We start from the raw sequence: 20,834 nt of genomic DNA on the forward strand, positions 1-20,834 counted from the left end.
GGTGGAGAGACAGATTTAGAACCTGGACATTGTTCATTCATTCCTTTATTCATTAAACAACTACAAGGCCAACTATTTGTTAGGCATTTATCAGCCATTATAGTCTAATGGGTTTACAATTTTTTAATATAAAATTTTAAAATAATTATTTTTATTTTTTGAGACAAAGTCTCACTCTGTTGCCCAGGCTGGAGTGCAATGGCGCGATCGCAGCTCACTGCAACCTCCACCTCCTGGGTTCAAGCAATTCTCCTGTCTCAGCCTCCCGAGTAGCTGGGATTACAGGCATGTGCCACCACACCCGGCTAATTTTTTTTTTTTTTTTTTGAGATGGAGTTTCGCTTTTGTTGCCCAGGCTGGAGTGCAATGGCGCTATCTCCGCTCCCTGCAACCTCCGCCTCCCCGGTTCAAGCGATTCTCCTGCCTTAGCCTCCCGAGTAGCTGGGATTACAGGCATGCACCACCACGCCTGGCTAATTTTGTATTTTTAGTGGAGACAGGGTTTCTCCATGTTGGTCAGGCTGGCCTCCAACTCTCAACCTCAGGTGATCCGCCCGCCTCTGCCTCCCAAAGTGCTGGAATTTCGGGCGTGGGCCACAGCTCCTAGCCTAATTTTTATATTTTTAGTAGACACGGGGTTTCACCATGTTGGCCTGGCTGGTCTGGAATTCCCGACCTCAAGTGATCCACCTGCCTCGGCTTCCTAAAGTGCTGGGATTACAGGCATGAGCCACTGCACCTGGCTAAAACAATATGTGTGTGTGTTGTGTATATATATACACAACACACATACATATACACACACACACACATATATATCAAATAAACAATTACACAAATACCTACATAATTACCATGGAGACATCTCAGGAAGAAAAAGTTCAGGGTCCTAGGAGAGGATGTAACAGGGGAATTTGAATTAAAATGTGGGATGTGAGCAAGGGATGGTCTTCCTGAGGAAGTGACACTTAAAGTGAAACCTGAAGGATGAACAGGAGTTAGGAACAAAGAAGAGAGTGGGAAATTATTGTTGGTTCAAGGATCAACATTTAGAGGCCTTAAAACTTGCGGGGAGGCCGGGTGCAGTGGCTCACGCCTGTAATCTCAGTACTTTGGGAGGCCGAGGGGGGCGGATCACCTGAGGTCCGGAGTTCGAGACCAGCCTGACCAACATGGAGAAACTTTGTTTCTACCAAAAATACAATAGCAGCTACTCGGGAGGCGGAGGTAGGAGAATCGCTTGAACCCGGGAGGCAGGCACTGCGGTGAGCCGAAATCGTGCCATTGCACTCCAGCCTGGGCAACAAGAGCAAAACTCCGTCTCAAAAAAACAAAACAAAACTTGCGGGGTGCGGGGGCAGGGGAGTGGAAGGAAGACCTGGAAGTGCAGTGCGGATGAAACGAGGGGTAGTGGGAAGAGGCAGTAGGTAGGTGGCTGATTAAACAGGGCCTTAAAAGTTACATTGTTTTAAAGACCTTTCGTGGGTGGGTTCCATCCAATGCTTCAAGGAAATTGAACCCTGGACACCGTCCAGCGATTTTTCTGACCATCTTGACTCAGCATCTTTCTTCATCCTTTATCAGCACATTACGGGGGGCCATCAAGCTTCCTTCTATCTACTTACTCTGCTTTGGCGTTTGACTCCTTATCAAATTTCCCTGACTTTTTAGCATGGCCCCTCTGAGCGCTCTTATTTCACTTCTACCCCCAACCCCACCCCGTAACTCTCCCAACTCTGCAGTCCATGACCTTCAGGTGCCCTTCAAAGTCAGAAAAACTCGGCAAGGTTGGTACTTGGAGGACATTAGCAATTCAAAGAGGTGTCACACAACCTCACCATTAGATGGGAACAATAGCTTACCCAACACCCATATTTAGATTATTCCGCCACAACTACTCTGGGGGATGGTTTTATTTGCGGCGGCTTTCTCCGTCCATAGCCACCGCGTGAACGGCACCGTAAGAATATTCCCGAATGCTCCTGTCACGCGTCCCGGCCGCCTCTTCTTCCTCCCCGCCATTTCCCCAGGCCAGGCCCGCGGATAACGCCTCAGTTGCGACCCAGCTCTAGGCAGTCCGCAGGGGCCTCCGCCGGGGACGGAAGGCACGACCCGGGGCCGAGCGGGGCCAGGCCGCGGGGCAGGCGCGGGCGGGCGCTGTCGCCGAGCGGACGGAAGGCGCGGGCGGAAGGCGGTCGCGCGGGTGGGCAGGGGGCACCGCTAGGGGCGGGGCTTCGGCGCGTCGGAGGCGGGGCTCCCGCGCCGTTCACGTGACGGGCCCGGCTGTAGCGGCGGCGGCCGCGGCGTCTTAAGCGGCGCCCAGTGCAGGATGGTGCTGGAGGCGGCGGCGGCCGTGGTGGCGGCGGCGTCGTCGTTAGCGGCAGCGGGAGTGGGTGCGGCGGCAGCGGCGGCGGCGCCCGCGGGTGGTATAAAATGGCGGATTTCGAAGAGTTGAGGGTAAGCGGGGGCGCGGGAGTGGAGAGCGGAGGCCGCGGGGGAGGGGATGGGAGAGGAGGTGGGGAAACCGCAATGTCGCCGGCCGCCGCCTGCTCGTGCCTCCGGGGCCGGTTGGCGGAGCCCTGAGCCCCGGCCCGCGGACGAACGGGCGCCGAGGGCGCGGGGGAGGGGAGCGGGCCGGCGGAGGGCACGCGGACGGCGTGGGGGCGGCGGGCCTGGGCCGCGGCGAGCCGGTCCCTGAGTGCTGCCCGTGGTCCGCACACCTGGCGCGGGGGGCCGCGGCGCCCTCCGGGAGGGGCACATGGGGACCCGACATCCCGGTTCGCAGTGAGGGCCGAGGTGGGAAGCAACGTTTGATCTCGCACCTTCACTGGGGTGTACGTGTCTGTGGCGATTCACAAGTCTGCATGCTACTCACTTGGTGGAGGACTGTTTTCTGAAAGCTGAAGTTGCGTTTAGGAATCTCTCCTCTTCTTATGGCTGATGCTACCGTTTAGTCAGGTCTGTCACGAGAAAAGGCCCCTTCTCACACCCTTGCCTCCTAACATCTTCGAGAGGAGCCTGGTGTTTGGGGATCCCTGCCTTCAATAATCGGCCTTAAACCTCGATGTTTTCTTAGTGCTTTAGTAAGAAATCTGCAAAGTCTATGTTGTGAGGTTTGTGCATCCCTTTTACTCTTGAGGAAAAATATTTTTTTCTTCTTAGCCTTAAAACAAGATCGTAACTTTATTGCTGATACCTTTGTATAGCAGAGATCTGGAATAGGGCTGTGATGGGGGTGGAACAGAAAAGACTTTTTCCCCCCAGACTAATAATCTTTAAAGTCCTTAACTAAAACAAAACTAAGTGTGACGAATGAGATGGATTTGTGTGTATCGCTGAATTACTGGCGACATAAATGAGGTGTTTACAGACAGAAACCCTGATTTTTTTTTTTTTAATGTATCTTAAGGTAGAGATGAGTATAAACTTAAATTTACTGCAACTCGTTTGTGTAACACTTACGATGTTAGGATTTCTTTTTCAAATAAGGAAGAGGGATCCGGTAAAAGGTTCAGTTTTGTATATTTATTGTTTTCCGCAAGGGATGGGATGGGGGAAGGATGTTGGCTGGTTACCTGCTTAGTGGACATGAGCAAAAGAACGTATGCTCTGCTCTAAACGGAGATTGTTGGAGTTTGCACAGTGCCTGCCATATTCCCTCCTGCTGTTTCAAAAATAATTATTAAGTTCCCAGTAAACACGTATTCATACATGTTATGCCACATACTAGTTTATGCAGAGAACCATGATTGTAGGTAAAGGGTGTTAATACTTGATAAGTTTAAGGGTTTTAGTGGCTCAGAGCCCCAGCTGTAAAGCTTTTAACACCTGTGGAGCTTTTCAAACCACGAACCCTGAGCCTCACCTCTGTAAATTCATGCGTTAGATTTTGAACTCTGAAGTTACATATATTTTTACCTGCCATCTAGTTTTAATTTTTGTGTAGTAACAGATGTATACAAGTTTTCTAAGTTTTTTTTTTTGTTAATGAAAACTTTCCGGGATTTTTATTAGATCTCTTATGAATGTTGTTGGCCAAAGCTTAATGTAAAGCGGAGAATTTACTCGTTCTTATAGAGCAGAGTAAAAGCAGTCAGTGCTCAGATTGGAGTGCAGCCAGCAACTGGAAAGTGATAGAAACCAAGGAAGCTTTTTTCTCTTCCTTTCTGCCTTCCTCTCTCTCTCTGTTTTGTTTTGTGGATCAGCTTCATCCTCTCTTCCTGTAAATCAGCTGTCTTTACTTCTTGCATTTGTTAGAAGATGGCCCCTCTCCCACAATTCATATGACGTGTCCAGCAGAGACTAACTGGGGAGAATTTTCAGAGGAGGGAGGGATACAGGCTGGGCACATGCAGTAAGCATCATCTGATTTTCTTTGCCTTAACTGCTCTGTGCAGACCCGTGTCACCCTACACCTGAAGATGAACTGTACCCCGCTCCTACACCCCATTACAGACAGTAATGATGACGATGGTATATACCCATTTTAATATAGTGGTTATTCCATGCCTGATTCTGGTCTAAGCATTTTTTCTATACTTATTTAATTCTCACAATTTTTTGAAGAAATTGAAGCACAGAGAGGTTAACCTGACCTAAATCACACAGCTTGAGGTTTGAAAAGCTAAGATTTTTAATCTTAGACATGTAGCTTTAGAGTCTGGGCTTTTCAGAGCCCGAGCTACACTGCTTTGTTCTGGTATCTTGGGGTCTAGGTGGAGCTTCTAGCCATCATCCTGCGATTGTTCCTAAATTAAATGATTGGTAACATCTTTCTTGTGTGACATTATAATAAAGGAAGAAAAACAGACTAAAAAACTGAATAGAAAGAAAGAAAAGGGGAAGAAATAATCTTGGATTCTCAAAATGATGGTCCTTGGATCAGAATATATTGTGATGGTCAGAGTGATGGTCAAGTAAATTATAGGACAAGGAAAAATTGTGGGCATTAGTTTGTTGGCTAACTTCTTAGCAGTAGAGAAATTGGTCAGCCGATCTGGATGCCACATTTGGCTGCTGATATGCCACAGAGAGGATTTCCATTACCCTTCAAGGCCACTCATTTTGGACAAGTATAACCAGAGCAGTTCACATCCTGGCTAGTGCTGCATCTATACTGGAGGTAGGGAATTTTGGGAAAGGTCATCCTCAGTGTGGTTTGGTGACCCTTGTGCCTTTGCTTTTTAGACTTGTTTGGGGGGGTGGGGGAGGATTGGTTATTCGATTAGGCAACTGTTACGGGGGTTGCCTGACCATTTCAATTTGGAGACTGCTGTGTGAGCCAGTACCAGAGATCTTGGCTGGTCATAGCAGAATATGGCAGCTCTATACCTTGTTGCCTTTCAGTCCCGGTGACCAGAATATCAGCCCACCTCTCTTCCAATTCTTCTGGGAGAGAGAATCTGATTGGCTGAGTTTAGGTCAGGCTCTACTTCTGTGCTAATCATCCATAGCCAGGGGCTTAGAGACAAAGCACACAAACCTGATCAGCAGATTATCCTGATGGATTGAAGGAAAGGAAGTGGGGAAGTTCTCTGAAAAGGGAAAATGTGGCCTGTGTGCTCAAAGATGATTACAATAATGTGTTATATATTAGAAGCTTTCAAGGTGCCAGAGAAGAAATTACTCAATTTGCCAGTTGCTTATTTATGGCATCTATGTTGTTAGGAGTTGAAGGAGTGATTAGTTTGTGAATGAACAGGTTTTGAATTAAGTAGTTGTGAATTAATGTGGGACAAGATCATAAGATTTGATGGCCTGAACTTCTGTCACTGCCGCCTTGCTTCCTCCTTCAAAAATGGTCTGGAGGGCAGGGCGTGGTAGCTCACACTTGTAATTCCAGCGCTTTGAGAAGCAGGAGGATCGCTTGAAGCTAGGAGTTCTGGGTTACAGCTAGCTCTGATCTTGCCACTGCACTCCAGCCTGAGCGACAGAGGGAGACCCTGTCTCAAACTAGTCCGTAGAAGAGCTAAGCACAGGGATGGAGGAGAGCAGGAGTCGAGTTTCTGGAGTCACTTACCTCTTCTTTAACCAGAGCAGCTTTTTCTTTACCCTTGTATTTCCCTTCCAGTTGCATATTTCCAATACTGTGGTCTGCTGGTGGCAGTCATTCACAAAAAGGTCCCTGCTACACTTTAACCTGGTTAATCTACTTTCCCTACTTCTCATCACTCAATGGGGAGAAGGGGATCTATTGTAGTGACTTTTTTTTTTTTTTAAAGGATCTCCCTTCTATATTCTTCATCCTCTTCTTTTCAGGCATTGAGAATTTATTCTGTGTGTGTCTCAGAATGAGAGTGAATGTGCCTGTGAGAATCTGGTTGTGCATTTGGCCTGAGAGAGCCAGCGATGATAACTTTATCAATAGTTAATGGGTAAACCAGAACATTTACCAAACTGGGTAGATTTGTTGTGTCATAAATTGAAGATCAGATTTGGGTCTTTCATGCTAAGAAACTTAAGTAATTCTGTAACAGAAGGTCTTCTGTCTAGGAGGCTTAAGTGTTTGGTTTCCTTCCACCTACTAGGAGTCACCATCCTGATGACTTCAAGTGCTGTTAGGATGCAGAAGGAGAATGGGAAGTTAATGGGGGATTTGAGGTTAGAGGTCCTCATCACGCTCCCCTCCCCATTTATTGGGCAGGGATATAGACTAATAGCTATGATAGATATAACAGAATCTTCCATATGATCCAAAGCTATTATGGGACGCAACTAAAATTTCCGAGGCTTCACCTGAGCTCATGTCTATGAAAGCACGTTCGAAACAAAATATATTTAAAGTGAAATAGGCTGTGCGCAGTGGCTCAAGGCTGTAATCTCAGCATTTTGGGAGGCTCAGGTGGATGGATCACCTGATGTCACATTTTTTATTCTTTCATTTCCATTTCTCTTATTTTTTAAATGAAAACAATATTTGTGCAGACAGTACTGAAAAAATTCAAAATAGTGGAAGTCTTCCCTTTTCCATTAAATCCCACTCCCGTTATGCTTTTAACCATTTTTTTTTGTTTTTAGGGTTTTATTGTTGTTGTTCCAAAAGTCTAAAAATATTATACTATGGCTTTCTCTATATTTTTTCAACTCAAAAAAAATATTTCTTAACTTTCTGCTAGATAAGAAATTTAGGTCATTTTCCACCTGTCCTAGACTTTGATTTCTATCAGTTACATTTTTGTTCCTAATTTTGCTGTTATTTTTAACTTTTTATTATAAATTTCTGTTTATTGACCTATCACTTTTAGACAGTACATTTGGCCCTTCATGTCTGTGGATGAGTTATCTTTGGTTTCAACCAACCTTGGATCAAAAATATTCAGGAAAAAAGGATGGTTACATCTGTACTGAACATGTACAGACTTTTTTCCTTGTCAGTATTTCCTAAACAGTATAGTATAACAACTATTTTGTAGCATTTGCCATATATTAGGTATTGTAAGCTAGAAATGATTTGAAGTACATAGGAGGATGTGTATAGGTTATATGCAAATACTATGCCATTTTATATAAGAGACTTGAGCATTCTTGGATTTTGGTATCTGCAGGGGATCCTGGTACCAACCCCCTACGGATACTGAGAGACAACTATATTTCCTCACTTCCTGGTTTTTCAGAAAAAGATATAACACCCATCCCTTTCCTTTTGAGATTTAAAAGCCAAACCTTGCCTTTGTTTTTCCCTCCTCCCTTCCTAGCCTTTGTTTTCTTTTTTCCTTTTTTTTGAGACGGGATTTTGCTTTTGTTGCCCAGGCTGGAGAGCAATGGCGCCATCTTGGCTCACTGCAACCTCCGCCTCCTGGGTTCAAACGATTCTCCTGCCTCAGCCTCGCAATTAGCTGGGATTACAGGCACCTGGAACCATGCCTGGCTAATTTTTGTATTTTTAATAGAGACAGGGTTTCACCATGTTGGTCAGGCTGGTCTCCAACTCCTGACCTCAGGTGATCCACCCCCCTGCCCCTTGGCCTCCCAAAGTGATGGGATTACAGGCATGAGCCGCTGAGCCCGGCCCCAGCCTTTGTTTTTTGTTAGTACTATTACATTGGCAAGATTTATAGCATTTATATAATGTTTTATAACTCTTCTAACGTTTCCTGTGCTTCTACAGGAAAATCTAGAAATTGAGTACTAATAGCCACTCTTTTAAATATGTATGTTGACATGAGTATTAGTTACTATAGAACCAAGTACTGTGGAGCCATAGAGGAACTTTACTTCTGTTAAACCTGTGATCCTTAAAAAAGAAATATAACAGTCAGCTGGGCACAGTGGCTAATGTCTGTAATCCCAGCACTTTGGGAGGCCAAGGCGGGCGGATCGCCTGAGGTCAGGAGTTCGAGACCAGCCTGGCCAACATGGTGAAACCCCGTCTCTACTAAAAATGCAAAAATTAGCTGGACGTGGTGGTGGGCACCTGTAATCCCAGCTACTCGGGAGGCTGAGGCAGGAGAATTGCTTGAACTCAGGAGGCGGAGGTTGCAGTGAGCCAAGATCGTGCCATTGCACTCCAGCCTGGGTGACAAAGTGAGACTTGGTCTCAAAAAAAAAAAAAAAAAAAGAGACATATAACAAAGTCCTGCTTGAATGAGGAAAGCTCACTGAAGTTATTTTTAAAATTTAATATTATAATGGGTTCTCATCTTGTAACCATTCAGCTTGTCTTGGTAGACTTTCTGGAGTCTTGGCCTGCCTTTTCTAATTTAAGAAGCTTTGTAGACCTGTTACCCAGCTGTCGTCCTGGGATTACTTCACATTGTTCTCCTGGGTTAGATGTATTGTTATTTGGATCCCATGTTTTTCTCTTTTAGGTACCTTTTTTATTTTACAGGAATACAGTCTTCAATAGTTGTTTCTGGAAGGATATGCTGGTGATAAACTTTCTAAGTTCTTGAATGTTGAAAATGGCTTGTCTTTGTTCCTGATTGAAAGTTTACATGTGGAATTATAAATTCCTCAGAAATTTGAAAGCTTTGCTCTGGGAATTTAAAATACTCGGTGTGGTAATGAGAGGTCCATTGCAGATCTGATGGTTATTCTCTTGTAGAAGATTGTAATCTACAATTGTAGTCTACAATCTACGAGATTTGTTTACATTCTGAAAGGTTTCTTTGATTTTGTCTTTGAACTTTTCTATAAAATTTATTTCAGTAGTTATCTTTATAAGAGCTCTTCTATCATCTTTTTCATTTTTCTTTCTTTTTAAATAGCAACCTGTCCTTGATTTATGGGGAAATACCTTGAATTTCTCTGATGCTAATTTCTCTAGAGTTCTTGAGATACTTCTCTGAATTGGTGACTCTTAACAGTGGGTTCGTATTTAGGTATTCCATACTAATTTTTGTCTTTTAAATATTTAAGTTATTTGATAAGTACAAAAGATTATAACAGGTAAGGCGTATGTAAACAAACATACATGTAATTACCAACCAGTTTACTAATTCATTAGTATAACTTTAGAAGGATGCCCTTTCCTGATCACATCCACTGCAACCATGCCCACCTTCACCAATGACAGTAGCCAGTGTGCTGAATTTTGGGTTCGTCATTCCTGGTCTGTCTTTATACTTTTAACATATATACATATGTAATATTTATTTATTTATTTATTTTTTTATTTTTTTTTGAGACGGAGTTTTGCTCTTCTTGCCCAGGCTGGAGTGCAGTGACGCAATCTTGACTTACCGCAACCTCCTCCTGGGTTCAAGCAATTTTACTGCCTCAGCCTCCCGAGTAGCTGGGATTACAGGTGTGCACCACCGTGCCCGGCTAATTTTTTTGTATTATTAGTTTTCACCATGTTGGCCAGGCTGATCTTGAACTCCCGACTTCAGGTGATCCACCCGCCTCGGCCTCCCAAAGTGCTGGGATTACAGGTGTGAGGCATTGTGCCCGGCCATCCATATTTCTTAAATCCAAATGTTTGAAAATGAAGAAAAAAAAATTGTAAAGTTTCACCAAACTTATCTTGCAGAAAAACCCTGACCTGCACTGATATTGTAATCTTTGTTGATCTCACTTAGTGTGAATTTTTGTATGTTTCACTGTAGAGATTCTAGGAATAGAATTGCTGGTATTTAAGAAGAATATGTGCATATTCACCAATATTGGATAATGTCAGATTATCTTCCAAAGAAGGTGGTGTCAGTCTTCTTTCTCTCCAGCAATGCAGAAGTTTTCATTATTCAGCTTTCTTGCTAACATCTACTTTTGTCACACTTCAAAAGGTTTTATCGGTTGGGCACGGTAGCTCACATCTGTAATCCTGGCACTTTGGGAGGCCATGGTGAGTGGATGGCTGGAGACCAGGAGTTTGAGACCAGCCTGGGTAAAATGGTGAAACCCCATCTCTACCAAAACAAAACAAAATTAGGTGGGCATAGTGGCCCACACCTGTAGTCCCAGCTACTTGGCAGGCTGAGGTGGGAGGATCACCTGAAGCTAGGAAGTCAAGGCTTCAGTGAGCTGTGATCATGCCATTGCACGCCAGCTTGGGCAACAGAGTGAGACCCTGTCTCAAAAAAAAAAGTTTTTACCCGTGAGTATAAAATACCACCTTTTAGTTTTCATTTTCTTTTGCTAATGAGTTTGAGCATCTTTTACTATACTGATTAGCCATTCTTCTCTTTTCTCAGATTCATATTCATGTCTTTTGCCCAAGTTTGTACTAGATTTTTTTAAAAAATTATTTCTTACTGATTTTTAATAGTTTTACAGTTGGATGCATGTGGTGCAAATTTCTCCTTTCAATTGGGCTCACTTTTAAATCATTTTTATTTTTATTTTTTGAGATGGAGTCTCACTCTGTAGCCCTGGCTGGCGTGCAGCGGTGTGATCTCAGCTTACTGCACCCTCTGCCCCCAAGGTTCAAGAGATTCTCCTGTCTCAGACTCCTGAGTAGCTGGGATTACAGGTACCCGCCACCACGCCCGGCTAATTTTTGTATTTTTAGTAGAGACGGGGTTTCACCATGTTGGTCAAGCTGGTCTTGAACTCCTGACCTCAGGTGATCTGCCCACCTTGGTCTCCCAAAGTGCTGGGATCATAGGCATGAGCGACTGCATCCAGCCTTATGCATTTTTTGACGAGTACAAGTTCGTAATTTTTATGTGATTGCATTTATCAGGCTTTTCTTTATGGATAGTGCTTTTGAATCTTGTTGAAGAAATTTTTTAACAGAGTTCTCGAAGATATTTTCCATTATTGTAAAAGTATAAGACATAGTTTTTTTGTATTTTGTTTTTGTTTTTTTTTTACCTTTTCTCATTTAAGGTTTTAATCCACCTGGAATTGATTTTGTATACAGTATGAAGTGGTGGCCAAGATGCATGGTTTTTCCTCACAGAATAATAAATTGTTCCATCACCTTTCATGCAAATTTTTTTCTTCACTGGATGGGATGCCATCACTCATCTGTGCTTTGGTTCTGGACTCCAGGCCGTTAGTCTGTTTTTATAGAAATTGTTAAAAAGTTACAGTAACTAAAGCAAGATGATGCTGCTGCTAGCATAAACAAACTTCTTACCTGGTGAGGTGGCTCAAGGCTGTAATCCCATTACTTTGGGAGGCCATGGTGGGAGCATCACTTGAGCCAGGAGTTCAAGACCAGCTTGGGCAACATGTTGAGACCCCATCTCTGTGTAAGATAATATTTTTTATAATAAAAACCAAACTTCTTTTGATATGTAGCATACACAGAGAAAGTACACAGATCATGAAATTATAGCTGGATGAATTTTCTCAAAATAATAATCATGCAGGTCAAGAAAGAGAACATTACCAGCACTCTAAATATTCCCCTCCCCAGTGGCTAACCTCATTCTTCCAAAAGCGACCTACTATCCTAACTTTAACAGATTAGTATTGCCTGTTTTTGAACTTTATATAAATGGAACCTGTATAGTATATATACAGTTGCCCCTTGGTATACCTGGGGGATTGGTTCTAGGATCCACCCTCCCAATAGGAAAATCATATGTACTCAAGTCCTGAAATTGGCCCTGCAGAACCCATGTATAGGAAAAGTTGGCCCTCTGTATATGTGGGTTTCGCATCCTGCAAATGCCGTATTTTTGATCTGCATTTGGTTGAAAAACAAATATGCATATACGTGGACCTGCACAGTTCAAACCAGTTGACGGGATACAGTTGACCTTTGACTAACACAGGTTATTGTTATTGGATAATGAATAACAATAACTATATGTTATTGTTATGCAAAGGTCAACTGTATCCTGTTTCTGTATATGTATTCTGTTGTTTCTGCCTTTTTTTCTGTTTTGTTTGCCAGATTCATCCTTATTGTGTTGTCTGTAGTTGTAGTTGGTTCATTCCCTTTTGCTGGTGATATAGTAGAGTTCCAGTTGCTCCATATCCTTATCCACCCTTTTAATTTTAGACACTCTGGTGAATGTGTAGTAGTTTTAATTTGCATTTCCCTAATAAGTAATGGTGTCAAGCTCCTTTGAATGTGCTTATTGGCCATTTGGGTTTCTTTTGTAAAGTGGCTTGCCAAGTCTTTTACTCATTTTTATATTGGGACATCTGTCTTTTCCATACTGATTCGTAGGAGTTCATTATACATCTTGGAAACCATCTCTTGCTGGTTATGTTTTGCAAATACCTTCTCTTGTTTCCCCTGCCTTATGAGTCTATTCAGAGTTCTGCTGGACTTTTAACCTCTCCATTGCCCTTTTCCATTGGCAAATATCTCCAGGGAAGGCATCAAGAGACTCAGCTTTGCAGGCTCTCCTTCTTTTCACAGTCTTGGTGTCTCAGGTCCTTACTGCCTTTGTAGTGCCTCCTGCATTCACACAGATTTTTGTTTTTTAATATTATATTCAGTTGTTAAGTTCTCACAGGGAGGGTTGGTCTGAAACAGTCTAGTCAGTCATTGAGGGACACAGAAGTAACACAAATCCTCCTGGCTTGTAGTTGTTCAAGGAACTTCTTGATTGTTTGCTTCTCTGTGTAATTTTAGAATCATATTTTCATGTTATACGCCCCCCCACACACACACATACATTTTGTTGGTATTTTGATGGGAAATGCACTGAATCTGTAAATTAGTTTGGAGAGAATTACATTTTGCTGCTAGGTTTTCTTAACCACAATCATTGTAATCTCCATTTCTTTAAGGTTTTTTACAATGTCTTTCAATAAAGTATTGCAAATATTTCGTTAGATTTATTTCTAACAAATTATTTTTATAGCAAATCATAAATATTAACTTTTTATAATTTTACTTTGCTGGTGTATGGAAGTACAGTTTGTATAACAACCTTGCTATACTCCTAATTGTGATAAATTATCTTTAGATTTCTTTTGGATTTTTCTGTGCAGACAGTCCTATCTGTGAATAATGACCTCTTTGTTTCCTCCTTTCCAATTCTTATGCTTTTTTTTTTTCTTTCTTTTTCTTGTCTTAATGTGCTGGCTAGGATCTCCAGTACAATGTTGAATAGAAGCTGTGATGGGGGCATCCTGATCTTGTTCCTGATTTTAAAGGGAATGCTTTCAAAGTTTCACAGTTAAGTATGATGCTTGCTGTAGGTTTATTATAGATAATCTTTTCAGGTTAAGGATGTTCCCTTTCTTAGTTTGCTAATTAAAAAATCATGAATGAATTTTATCAGAAGCTTTTTCTGCATCTTTTAAGAAAATTATATATTTCTCTTTTGTAATCTGTTAACGTGCTGAGTTATATTAATTTTTTCCCAATATTTAAACAAACTTTGTGTTGTAAGTATAAATTCAACCCTGATCTATCTGTTCTTTTTTTTCATTGGGCTCAGTTTGGAGATACTTAGTTTAGGATTTTTTGTCTCTAATAATGAGTAAAACTAGCCTATAGTTAAAAAATATACCTTTTCTCTTCTGGAAGAGTTTATGTAACATTAGAAAGATCTATTTCTTAAATATTTAGTAGAACTTGCTTATAAAATTATTACTATTGTTTTCTTTGAGGAATGCTTCAATTGCTTTGGTTGTAGGACTGTTCATATTTTCAAGTTTCAAACCTGTTTAAGTAGCTCCTACTTTTATAGAAAGTTGTTCATTTCATCCACATTCTTGAATTTGTAGCATTTAGTTGTTAATCTCTTATTTTCAGTTACTTGTAGTTAATATCCCCTTGTCTTTTTTTAAAATGCCTTATTTGTTTCTTGATAATTTTTGGCTAAAAGTTTGCCAATTTTTAAAGATTTTTTCAGAGAATCAAGTTTTTGATATTGTTTATGCTCTTTAGTGTATTCTTCCCGTTTCATTAATTTTTGCTCTTCTTTTCTTATATTTCTTTTGGAGTTCTGTTCTTTTTTTCCAATTTCTTAAGTTGGGTGCCTGTCATTTTCAGCATTTTAACATGGTTATTTAAGATCATAAAATGTCTGTGTATTGCCTCCTTGTTATATGTTTTGATGTGTAATATTTCCGTTATTTTTACTTGTATTTTTCTATTTTCCATTGTGAATTCTGTAACTTATGAGCTATTTAAAAATTTAATTTCCAAACATATGAGAGTTCCTCTAGTTGATTTGGCTGTTGATTTGTAATTGCATTTTGGTTAGGCAGCCTGTTTGTGTGTGGTGCCGATTGGTGTGTATAATGCCAATTCTTTGAAATATGTTTAGACTATTAAAAATGTGGTCCATTTTAATAATTTTTATTTGTATATGAAGCGACTGTATTGCCTGGTTTTTGGTGCAGTTTATATATGTCGATTATGTAGGTTTGTTAACTATGTTGTTCAAATCTCATATCTTTATTTTTTAAGAGAGCAGAGTTCATCTTTTACTAGAATTTTGTTTTGTTTTTCATTTTTCTTTGTAGTTCTATCGATTTTTAAACCATATTTTAACATTATTACTAGCACATGAAAGCACCGTAATCCTGTAATCTTAGCACCTTGGGAGGCTGAGGTGGGAGGATCACTTGAGCCCAAGAGTTTGAGACCATCCTGGGTACCATAGTGAGACCCCCATCTCTTTTTTTTTTTTTTTTTTTTTTTTCGAGACGGACGGAGTCTTGCTCTGTCACCCAGGCTGGAGTACAATGGTGCGATCTCGGCTCACTGCAACCTCCGCCTCGGGAGTTCAAGTGATTCTCCTGTTTTCAGCCTCCTGAGTAGCTGGGACTACAGGTGCCACCATGCCCGTATTTTTAGTATAGGCGGTATTTCACCATGTTGGCCAGGCTGGTCTTGAACTCCTGATCTCAGATGATCTGCCCACCTGGGCCTCTCAAAGTGCTGAGATTACAGGTGTGAGCCACCGCACCCAGCCTTCTAGGTTATTTTTCTTTTTGTCAGTTTTGCCTAATTAAAAAAATTTCTCCTCGCCCTTACATTTTTGTGTCCTTTTATTTCAGTTTTATCTCTTTTGAATATAATGCCATTGAATTTTAAGAAAATTAAAAATCTAGTCTGATAGTCTTACTCCTTGTAGTTTTAATTAAACTTTTAATGAAGATAATTGTCAATTCACTTGCATTTCCAGGAAATAATACAGAGACATTCCGTATACTCTTTCTCTAGTTTTTTTCAGAGTTAACATCTTAAAGACCATAGTACAGTATCACAACCAAGATATTGACATTAACACAATCAAGATATAGACCATTTTATCACCATAAGGATCCCTCTCTCCAAAGTATTGTTATTTTATAGTCACACTTGTTCCTGTCTCATCCAGTTCCCTCACTCTCTGGGGCCCACTCATCTTTTTCATTTCTACGATTTTTGTCTTTTCAAAAATATTACATAAATAGAATCACACAATGTGTAACCTTTTGGGTCTGGCTTTTTCATTCAGCATAATTCTGGAAATTCATCCAAGTTGTTGTGTATAAACAGCTCATCCCTTTTTATTGCTGAATAGTTTTCCACGATATGAATTCACTATAGTTTGTTTAACCATTCACCTGTTGAGGGACATCTGGGTTGTTTCAGTTTTTTGATAATTATGAATAAAAATGCTATGAAGATTTGTGCATAGGTTTTTTTGGTAAACTTACATACACATCTTTCTCGGAGATAAATGCCCAGGAGTGCAGTTGCTGGGTTGTGTGGTCATTGTATGTATAGTTTTTAAAGAACTTGCTAAACTGTTTTCCAGAGTGGCTGTACCATTTTACATCCCTACCAGCAATGTATGGAGTGATCCAGTTTCTCTGCATCCTCGCCAGCATTTGGTGTTATCAGTGTTTTTCATTTTAGCCATTCTGGTAGGTATCTAGTGATATCTCAGTGAGGTTTTTATTTGCATTTCCCCAATGGCTGATGATGCTGAACATATTTTTATGTGCTTATTTGCCATCTGTATATCCCAATCCATGACATGTCTCTTTGTGTCTTTTGTCCTTTTTCTAATTGAATTCTTTTTCTTTTTCCTTTTGAGTTTTCAGAGTTCTAAGTATATCCTGGTTAGTAGTCCTTTGTCAGATATGTGTTTGCAAATGTTAATATTTTCTTTGAGTCTGTTGATTGTCTTTTTATCCTTTTAAAGGAGTCTTTTGCGTAGCACAAGTTTTAGTTTGTGTGAAGTCCAGTATGTCATATTTCCTTTTATGGATCTTGCTTTTAGTGTCAAATCTAAGAACTCTGCCTAGTCTTAGATCCTGAATATTTTCCTGCTTATTAAAAAAAAGTTTTATAGTTTTATTTTTACATTTGACTCTGTGATCCATTTGGAGTTATTTTTGTATAAGGTATGAGACTTAAGTGGAAGTTCATTTTTCTGTCTATGAGTGTCCAGTTGATCCAGCACCATATATTGAAAGGCTGTCTTTCTTCCACTGAGTTAATTTTACACCTTTATCAAAAATTATTTGGGTGTATGTGTATATGTCTATTTCTGGGTTCTGTATTCTGTTTGCTTGATCTATGTGTCTACCCGTCCACTAATACCATGCAGTCTGTCAGTCCTATCTAAGTTGTAAAATGGGATAGATTGATTCCTCTACCTCTGTTCTTTTTAAAAATTGTTTTGGCTGTTCTATTAATATTTCTTTTGCCTTTTCATATACATTTTAGAGTAATCTCATCTATATCTACAAAAATCTTGCTGGAATTTGGATAGGAATTATGTTAAACCTATATATGAGTTTGGGGAAAGTTGACATCTTTACTATGTTGAGTTTTCCAATCCGTGAAGAATGTATTTATTTAGGTTTTCTTTTCTCTCTTTTTTTTTTTTTTTTTTTTTTTTTTTGAGACACAGTTTTGCTTTTGTTGCCCAGGCTCACTGCAACCTCTGCCTCCCAGGTTCAAGCGATTCTCCTATCTCAGCCTCCTGAGTAGCTGGGATTACAGGCATGTGTCACCATGCACGGCTAATTTTTTTTGTATCTTTAGTAGAGACGGGGTTTCTCCATGTTGGTCAGACTGGTCTCGAACTCCTGGCCTCAGGTGATCTGCCCACCTCAGCCTCCCAAAGTGCTGGGATTACAGGCGTGAGCCATCGTGCCCGGCCTTTAGATTCTTAGTTTTTTTTTTTTTTTTTCCCAATGTTTTGTAGTTTTCAGCATATAAGTCCTGTACATGTTTGTTACATTTTTACATATGTATTTCAGTTTTCTTTGGAGTGTTATAAATGGTGATGTTTTTAACTTGTTTTCACATGTTCATTTTTAGTGTATAAAGATGTGATTGGTTTTTGTGTGTTGATTTTATATCCTGGGACCTTGCTGAACTCACAAGTTCTAGGAGTTGTTTTGTAGATTTGTTGAGATTTTCTATGTAAACAATCATTCCATCTACAAATATAGTTTTATTTTTTCCTTTCAACTCTTACTCCTTTTATTTCCATTTCTTGTCTTATTCTGCTAGGTAGAACTTTTAGTACTGTATTGAGTGAGTGGTGATAGTAGGCATCTTTGCCTCAGTCCCAATGTTAGAGGGAAAGCAATCTTTCACCCCTGAGTATAATATTGGCTTAATTTTATTTTGTTGGTAGACCTGTTTATCAAATTGAGGAAGCTCTCCTCTATTCTTGTTTTTGAGGGTTTTTAAATCATGAACAGATGTTGAATTTGTGAAAAGTGTTTTTCACATTGATTGATTCGATAATATGATTTGGTTTTTTGTAACTGTTAATATGATGTATTTTATAGATCTCAAAACAAATACACAGATAAGACACAGTGAAAATGCTGAGCAGCAGTGGCATGTAATGAACCAGCCATGCATACTGGAATAAACTCCACTTGGTTATGGTGCATAATGACCATGGTGTTTAATTCTTTTTATATGTTGCTGAATTTTATTGGCTAATATTTTGTTAAGGATTTTAGCATCTGTATTCATGATGAATATTGGTTTGTAGTTTAACTTTTTTTTGGAGACAGTTTCACTCTTGTAGCCCAGGCTGGAGTGCAATGGCATGATCTTGGCTCACCACAACCTCCGCCTCCCAGGTTCAAGCGATTCTCCTGCCTCAGCCTCCTGAGTAGCTGGGAGTACAGGCATGTGCCACAGCTAATTTTGTATTTTTTGTAGTGATGGGGTTCTCCATGTTGGTCAGGCTGGCCTGGAACCCCTGACCGCAGGTGATCTGCCTGCCTTGGCCTCCCAAAGTGCTGAGATTACAGGTGTGAGCCACTGCACCTGGCCTGTAGTTTAATTTTTTGTGTTGTCTTTGTTTTGTTTTCTTATCATGGTAATATTAGTTTCATAAAATGAATTTGGAAATGTTCTCTCAGCTTCTAATTTCTGGAAGAAATTATATTGAATTGTTGTTAGTTCTTCTTTATTTTTATTTTTTAATATTATTTCAGACAGAGTTTCGTTCTTATCACCCAGGCTGGAGTGCAGTGGCACGACGTCGGCTCACTGCAACCTTGCCTCTAGGGTTCAAGTGATTCTTCTGCCTCAGCCTCCTGAGCAGCTGGGATTACAGGCGCCTGCCACCCGGCCCAGCTAATTTTTGTATTTTTAGTAGAGATGGGGTTTCACCATCTTGGCCAGGCTGGTCTCGAACTCCTGACCTCGTGATTCACCCACCTCGGCCTCCCAAAATACTGAGATTACAGGTGTGAGCCACTGTGCCCAGCCTCTATTTTGTGTTTTTTTCAGATGAGGTCTTACTCTGTCACCCCAGGCTGGGAATATTGGCATGATTATAGCTCACTGCAGCCTCAAACTCCTGGGCCCAGGGTATCCTCCTGCCTCAGCCTCCTAAGTAATCAAGACTACAGGTGAGCACCACCAAGCCGTGGTAATTAAAAACAATTTTTTTTTTTTTTTGGTAGAACCTGGATTTTACTTTGTTTCCCAGGCTGGTCTTAAACTCCTGGCCCAAGTGATCCTCCTGCCTCAGCCTCCCAAATAGCTAGGATTACAAGGTTGGAGCTACTGTGCCTTGCCTATATTATCCTTTTTTTTTTTTTTTTTAAAGACGGAGTCTCACACTGTCACCCAGGCTGTAGTGCAGTGGCGTGATCTCGGCTTACTGCAACCTCCGCCTCCTGGGTTTAAGCGATTCTCCTGTCTCAGCCTCCCCCAGTAGCTGGGATTACAGGCTCCCACACCACACTCAGCTAATTTTTTATTTTTTGTAGAGACTGTGTTTTACCATGTTGGCCAGGCTGGTCACGAACTCCTGACCTCAAGTGATTCGCCTGCCTCGGCCTCCCAAAGTGCTGGGATTTCAGGCGTGAGCCACCATGCCCAGCCAATTTTTGTATTTTTAGTAGAGACGATGTTGGACCATGTTGACCAGACTGATCTCAAACTTCTGGCTTCAAGTGATCTGCCCACTTGGCCTCCCAAAGTGCACCCTTGCACCCTACTACCAATTTATATGCCTTCATTGCTCAGCATTTTCATTCCGTCTTATTTATTTTTATGTTTTTCCTGATGCTGTCAGGATGAGATCTGTGTTTTCTTAACCTCACAAATTTGATACTGCTATTTCATATAGTAAAGGTTTAGTTGACTACCTCCCTCCCCACATTTGTTTTCTGTGAAAAACGGACATCATTCTGTGATCTTAGTACTCATTCTGGGCCCAGCATGGTGGCTTATGCACTTTTAGAGGCCAAGGTGGGAGCATCACTTGAGCCCAGGAGTTTGAGACCAGCCTGCAAAACATAATGAAATCTCATCTTTACTAAAATTTAAAAAATTAGCAGGCATGGTGGTGTGTGCTTGTAGTCCCGGTTACACTGGAGGCTGAGGCAGGAAGATCACTTGAGCCCAGGAGTTTGAGGCTGCAGTGAGCAGTGTTTGCACCACTGCACTCTGGGCAGCTGAGCCAAGACCCTGTCTCAAATAACAACAAATACTCATTCCTCTAGATTACTCTGGTTCGGCAGTGGTGAGCTTTTTGTATTTCACTTTCATTGAGTGTGTTAGGCCTGCCTTTGTCTTCAGGACTTTTGCATTTGCTATGGAATGCCTTGGAATGCTTTTCCTCAGATATCCATAGAGTGCTTTCCTCCTGCTTCAGTTACTTATTCAGTTACTATTTCAGCGAGGCCTTTCCCCTTTAAAATGGCAGATTCTCTACTTCTTCACTTTTTGTGTCCCTTCCTCCTTTGTTTTTGTTCATTTTATTCATCATGACCTGCCATATTATATGTTTTATTTAATTCTTTATTAAGGTTTTGGTCTGTTAAGCTCTCCAAATCATTAACCAGTCGTTGGAATTTTTTTATATTTATAACTTGGAAACAATTGATACCTTTTCAGTGTTGAGTATTTTTATATAGTAACATGCATGATACAGTCTCTTTAATTTATTCAAAGCTTTTTTTTTTTTTTTTTTTTTTGAGATGGAGTCTCACTCTGTCATCCAGGCTGGAGAGCAGTGGTGCAATCTCGACTAACTGCAACCTCTGCCTCC

The 20,834-nt window shown here is 40.9% G+C and overlaps 1 protein-coding gene across 6 annotated transcripts in view; it reads left to right on the forward strand.

Annotated features, from left to right (window-relative positions):
- Window positions 1-1,868: 1,868 nt before the first annotated feature.
- Window positions 1,869-20,834, forward strand: part of PIAS2 (protein inhibitor of activated STAT 2) — a 118,422-nt gene continuing 99,456 nt past the window's right edge. For 3 of the 6 annotated variants that reach the window (XM_030810488.1, XM_003267553.4, XM_003267554.4), the window contains exon 1: window positions 1,869-2,457. In XM_030810488.1, coding sequence (XP_030666348.1) covers window positions 2,434-2,457 — 24 coding nt within the window. In that variant the 5' untranslated portion in view covers window positions 1,869-2,433. Of the gene's footprint in view, window positions 2,458-13,436; window positions 13,526-15,923; window positions 16,216-20,834 lie in introns of those variants that run through there. The other 3 variants (XM_030810489.1, XM_030810491.1, XM_030810490.1) reach the window with 2 other exon arrangements.

Source organism: Nomascus leucogenys, chromosome 4 (assembly GCF_006542625.1).
Source record: "Nomascus leucogenys isolate Asia chromosome 4, Asia_NLE_v1, whole genome shotgun sequence".
In the NCBI taxonomy this organism is placed as follows: Eukaryota; Metazoa; Chordata; class Mammalia; order Primates; family Hylobatidae; genus Nomascus; species Nomascus leucogenys.